This window comes from Oncorhynchus tshawytscha, linkage group LG14 (assembly GCF_018296145.1).
Source record: "Oncorhynchus tshawytscha isolate Ot180627B linkage group LG14, Otsh_v2.0, whole genome shotgun sequence".
Classification (NCBI taxonomy): domain Eukaryota; kingdom Metazoa; phylum Chordata; class Actinopteri; order Salmoniformes; family Salmonidae; genus Oncorhynchus; species Oncorhynchus tshawytscha.
Genome location: NC_056442.1, coordinates 13990306 through 13996305, shown reverse-complemented (window position 1 = coordinate 13996305; position 6000 = coordinate 13990306). Strand labels below are relative to the sequence as shown.

The following is a 6000-nucleotide window of genomic DNA, read 5'->3' as shown; positions in this document are numbered from 1 at the left end:
CAAGTCTAGAACCAACAAGACCCTGAACAGCTTCTACCCCCAAGGCAATAGGCTGCTAGGTAGTTAGTTAAATAGTTAACCAAATAGCCACCCGTATTTTCTGCATTGACACTTTTCTTGACCCCACTGACCCTTTTTGTCTCATTACATATGCTGCTGCTACTGTTCCTTATCTGTCTGGTTGACTAATCGCTTCATTCCTAGTTATACATACAGATCTATCTCAATTAACTCATACCCCTGCACATCAACTCTGTACTGGTACCCTGTTTATATAGCCAAGTTATCGCTACTCATTGTTTATTTATTATTCGTTTTATTATTACGTTTTATTACTTTTCAATTATTTCTCTATTTTCCTTCTCTCTGCATTGTTGGGAGGGGCCATAAGTAAACATTTCACAGATTTTCTGCACCTGTTGTTTACATGGCATGTGACAAATACAATTTGATTTGTAATGCATTGACATTTCTACTCCTCATTTTGATAGGACTTGCAGGAATGATCAAATGTTTTTTCTTATCCATCTTAATCTTCTGTAGTTAAGATGTTGGTATACTGACTGGATACCAACATCTTAGTTGGTATACTGACTGGATACAGCCTTTTCTTCTCCGTAAACTGTGATGAGACCCAGCGTTCAGATGGCATTTTGATGTGAGGTATGATGTCTTTGTATGTACTGTCATCTACTGGCCATATATGAGATTGCGTAACATTATATTTGAACATGCTTGTTATCCAGGGGGCTCTAGGACCCGGTTCAGGCAGTAGTGTTTTGTAAGAAAGTGTCGATTGTCGAGTGATGGAATTACTTTGCTCCTGTCTGCCGCGACAAGAATAAGGACAATTTACAAGTGGATACAACAAAATGACCATTATTGTTATTTTTTACTTTTAATATCTCTTCGCGTAAAACGGGTTATTTGTTGGGAGCTTCAATTCACTAAATCGCTTTCCAGCACCAGCTTGTCTTGAGAAGGTGAGTGTTGTTATAACAGCAACAGATCTAAACTAGCTAATTTAGCTAGCTAGCTATCTTGATAGGTTGACTGACTGAAAAACCCACAAATGGTAGCTGGAGAAAAATTACCACTGTAAAGAAATGGACACCAAGAAAAACAGGCTAAACAATGCCACAGGGGAATATGCATCTTGATTCCTATGATGATATCTGTCGTGCTCAAGAAAGGATTCCATAACAGCCACAACGTTTTTGTAAAACATAATCTGAAGCATTTGTTTAAAGTTCCATATCACATGACAACAAAAACAATGGAGTAATAGGGTTTAATAGTTTTTGGGGGGTTTTGATAATAAAGTGCAGTTGTTCTTTCATTAAGTCATGTACATCCAAATGAATAATTGTATTAGTTGAAATTACAATGTGCACAGTGACCTCTCTGAACTGGAGCTTGTGAGGGCTTGTTCCAACATGCCAAGCTACTCCATGGTACATGTGTCGGCATACCACTGTAACCTAATTCTAGTGTGATATTTTGAATGAATATCAGTTGATGAAATGTGATGTGTTTTGGGTGTCTTAAGTGCCTTGACTGAATCAGAATTGGTCCACCGCACACCCCAGATGACACTATAGGGTGTGGATTCACCTGACTGGCTGGGATGCTGTTAGGAGCCATGACAGAAGCACTAACCATATCGTAAAGTTCACAGCCCGATATAGCAGGGCTGTCATGGATCTCCTAGGCATATTGAAGTCTGTTGAATGAGTATAGACTTGGAAGAGATGCTTGCTGTGTTTTGCTTCATAGTATAACACACACACCTCAAGGAGATTCAATCTGCTCTTGACCCTGATACATTAAGTAGGGTATAGCAAAATAATGAACAGGTGTTCATTGTGTTGACTAACTTCACTTTTAATCGCTGCTGGGAGAGTTATGAATGGAAGAAGTTAGACTAGTTGAATGTCATCATGAATAGCAGTTTAGAATAGGATACAAATACGGTCCGGTGAAAATACAGTTTTTGAAAACTAATTTCATGCAGTCTACTGTATGATTTTCTTTGCCTGTCCTGCCTTTTTAAAATCTCTTAACATGCATGCGGACCAGGTTTCTGATCTTGAGCCCTATGTGTAGGCTTAATGTGGTAGTAATATGTCTGTTATAGTGAATACTCTCTTTCCCCTCCCCCGTCTCCCCAGCTCCCAGCCACCATGGTGGTAGTGCAAAGCTACTGTGAGGCCAGCGCTTCCATCTCCGAAGCCTGGCTGGAGGGCGGCATCTCGCCCTGCTTCTACTTCACCCTGGTGCCCACCGTCCTGCTTACCCTCTCCTTCTTCTTCGGCGCCTTCCACTGCGTCTGCTACCGCCGCTACGGCACCGAGATGGAGCCCAAGTTCGTGCCGCGCTCGCGCCTCTATGGCCTCCAACTGGCAGTCTCCCTACTCCTCCTGCTGCAGTTCCTAGGGGGGCTGGTGTGGAGGGCAGCCGGAGGAGGGGAGCTCCCCGGCTATGTGGTGCTGTACGGATGCCTGTCCATGCTGGGCTGGGTCTGGGCAGTGGCCCTGCTAAGGCTGGAGAGGAGGAGGGTGCTGGTGAGGGACCGGACGCGGGGCCACAGCACGGTGCTGCTGCTCTTCTGGGCTGTGGCATTTTCAGCGGAGAACCTGGCCTTCGTCTCCTGGGCCAGCCCCTACTGGTGGTGGGGCCTGGAGAACACACAGCAGCAGGTGAGGGAGGAGGAGGGGTATGTTCAGCAGGGTGTAACATTATAGAATGTCCTCAATCTACAAATTACTCAGAGAGGCACGTCTGTTATACATAATGCACTGGAGTCTGTTTAGGAGGGTGTAGCATTACAGGACTTTCAGAAATAAATATATTGTTGGATAACATACATGTTTAACTGTCAGGTTAAGATCTTTTCATTGCCTTTCTATCTGCAACGTTACAAACATTTCACCCATTTGGAATAAACCCCACAGCTCAACCGTCAGTGAGGATAAACTGCCATCCCACTCCATAGTTTCACTGAGGTTGTTCAAATGTTGACATATAATGTTGCTTGATATAAGTATTAAACTTAGTTTCAACACTCCATTACACAAGTGTAGTAGTGGGCTTTCTAAAAAATTAAGTTAGTCTGCTCATAGGGTGTGATATCTATGTAAATGGGACACATAGGCTAGATGTAATATGGTTATTTTCAAGTACCTACTTAATAACCTCTAAATCCTTTGTGGTTGTAGTTATTTTTTTAACAGTCTATTTCAAAGCAGTTTCTCACCAGTAGACTGCTAAAATAGGAACTGATTTTCCAACCATGACGCAACAGTGGAAGGGAGGTGAGCCATGATCATTATTCAGCTATGAGTAACTCTAGAAGTGCTGAGTCACTGCCCCCTCTTGCCCTTCCACATCCCTCTCCCTCTGGACACTCCCCCACATAAATACACAGTTGAAGTCGGAAGTTTACATACACCTTAGCCAAATACATTTAAACTCTGTTTTTCACAATTCCTGACATTTAATCCTAGTAAAAATTCCCTGTCTTAGGTCAGCTAGGATCACCACTTCATTTTAAGAATGTGAAATGTCAGAATAATAGTAGAGAGTGATTAATTTCAGCTTTTATTTATTTCATCACATTCCCAGTGGGTCAGAAGTTTACATACACTCAATTAGTATTTGGTAGCATTGCCTTTAAATTGTTTAACTTGGGTCAAACGTGTCGGGTAGCCTTCCACAAGCTTCCCACAACAAGTTGGGTGAATTTTGGCCCATTCCTCCTGACAGAGCTGGTGTAACTGAGTCAGGTTGGTAGGCATCCTTGTTCGCACACTCTTTCAGTTCTGCCCACAAAGTTTCTATAGGATTGAGGTCAGGGCTTTGTTGATGGCCACTCCAATACCTTGATTTTGTTGTCCTTAGGCCATTTTGCTACAACTGGAAGTATGCTTGGGGTCATTGTCCATTTGGAAAGACCCATTTGCGACTAAGCTTTAACTTCCTGACTGATGTTTTGAGATGTTGCTTCAATATATCCACATAATTTTCTATTGCCATCTATTTTGTGAAGTGCACCAGTCCCTCCTTCAGCAAAGCACCCCCACAACATAATGCTGCCACCTCTGTGCTTCACGGTTGGGATGGTGTTCTTCGGCTTGCAAGCATCTCCCTTTTTCCTCCAAACATAACGATGGTCATTATGGCCATACAGTATGATCTTTGTCCCCATGTGCAGTTGCAAACCGTAGTCTGGCTTTTTTTTGGCGGTTTTGGAGCAGTGGCTTCTTCCTTACTGAGTGGCCTTTCAGGTTATGTCGATATCGGACTCGTTTTACTGTGGATATTGATACTTTTGTACCTGTTTCCTCCAGCATCTTCACAAGGTCCTTTTGCTGTTGTACTGGGATTGATTTGCACTTTTTGCACAAGTACGTTCATCTCTAGGAGACAGAACGCATCTCTTCCTGAGCGGTATGACGGCTGCCTGGTCCCATGGTGTTTATACTTGCGTGCTATTGTTTGTACAGATGAACGTGGTACCTTCAGGCGTTTTGAAATTGCTCCCAAGGATGAAACAGACTTGTGGAGGTCTACAATTGTTTTTTTTGGTTTTCCCATGATGTCAAGCAAAGAGGCACTGAGTTTGAAGGTAGGCCTTGAAATACATCCACAGGTACACCTCCAATAGATTCTCAAACAATGTCAATTAGCCTATCAGAAGATTCTAAAGCCATGACATCATTTTCTGGAATTTTCCAAGACGTTTAAAGGCACAGTCAACTTAGTGTATGTGAACTTCTGACCCACTGGATTTGTGATACAGTGAATTATAAGTGAAATATTCTGTCTGTAAACAATTGTTGGAAAAGTTACTGTCAGGCAAAGTAGATGTCCTAACCGACTTGCCAAAACTATAGTTTGTTAACAAGAAATTTGTGGAGTGGTTGAAAAACAAGTTTTAATGACTCCAACCTAAGTGTATGTAAACTTCTGACTTCAACTGTATATATATGTGTATAGATGTAGTGTGTATACTGTAAATAGATGTCCTAGCCTACCTCTTTCTGGTAATACATTCAATGCAGTATTAGCCCTGTATTTAGTTACTTAATGATGGGTTATGCGTAATAAGCTTCTAACTTATAGCCTCTCTTGCGCGATACGCACTCACCTGTGCGCCACTGGCCTCTCGCGTTAAAAAACTCTCTTTAGCTTTTGGAGTACCATGCAGGACAAGCTAGACTAGAATAGCTTGATGGACATTGTAGAACTCACAGGTCATTTTAAAGAAGAGCGAACGTGCGATGGCGGTAGGCTCATTTTTCAGACCCATTTAATCTTCGTGAAGAGAATTGAAAGCCTTCTGCATCTAATTCTAGTCCTATATTATTTAAGGATGTCATTAGAATGATGAAGATAAGGACAACTGTTGAATGCGAGGAAGGAATGACGCAACAAGAGGATATGAGGTAGGCTAATAACATTAGGGGAAGTATTATGAAAGGTATATATGCGTCAGCCTACTAATTATACAAATAGGCCCTAATTTATATTTCAAAGTTCAAATCAAATTCACTAGCTTATAGGCTACTTGTAACTTTGAGGTTGCATGTGCTGCACCAGAATTGCATGTTATCTCCCTGCTTAATCATGGCTTGAACGATGTGTGTATTTTCAGTCCATAAATTACAGTACAGTAATACAGTTCGCACTCAAAGATTAGTATAGTGGAGCTTGTTTAATTTATTTACTGAAGAGAGCATATAGCTAGCTACATCTATGGGCTTTTATGTTTTTCTGTCATGAGTAATGTGCATTAACCTATATCATATACAGCATGTATTGGATAACTGCACAATCATTTGGGCTTTTTTTCTGGGCTTGGGATCATTAACCTCTACGGGATCGGTGTCCGTTTCTCAAACTAGACACTCTAATGTACTTGTCCTCTTGCTCAGTTGTGCACAGGGGCCTCTCACTCGTCTTTCTATTCTGGTTAGAGACAGTTTGCGCTGTTCTGTG

General features: G+C 41.8%; 1 protein-coding gene across 3 annotated transcripts in view; it reads left to right on the top strand.

Annotated features, from left to right (window-relative positions):
* Positions 1-794: 794 nt before the first annotated feature.
* Positions 795-6000, top strand: part of LOC112266591 (ATP-binding cassette sub-family B member 6) — a 35024-nt gene continuing 29818 nt past the window's right edge. The window contains exons 1-2 of one of the 3 annotated variants that reach the window (XM_024444195.2): positions 795-983; positions 2179-2699. In XM_024444195.2, coding sequence (XP_024299963.2) covers positions 2184-2699 — 516 coding nt within the window. In that variant the 5' untranslated portion in view covers positions 795-983; positions 2179-2183. Of the gene's footprint in view, positions 984-2171; positions 2700-5373; positions 5448-6000 lie in introns of those variants that run through there. The other 2 variants (XM_024444194.2, XM_024444196.2) reach the window with 2 other exon arrangements.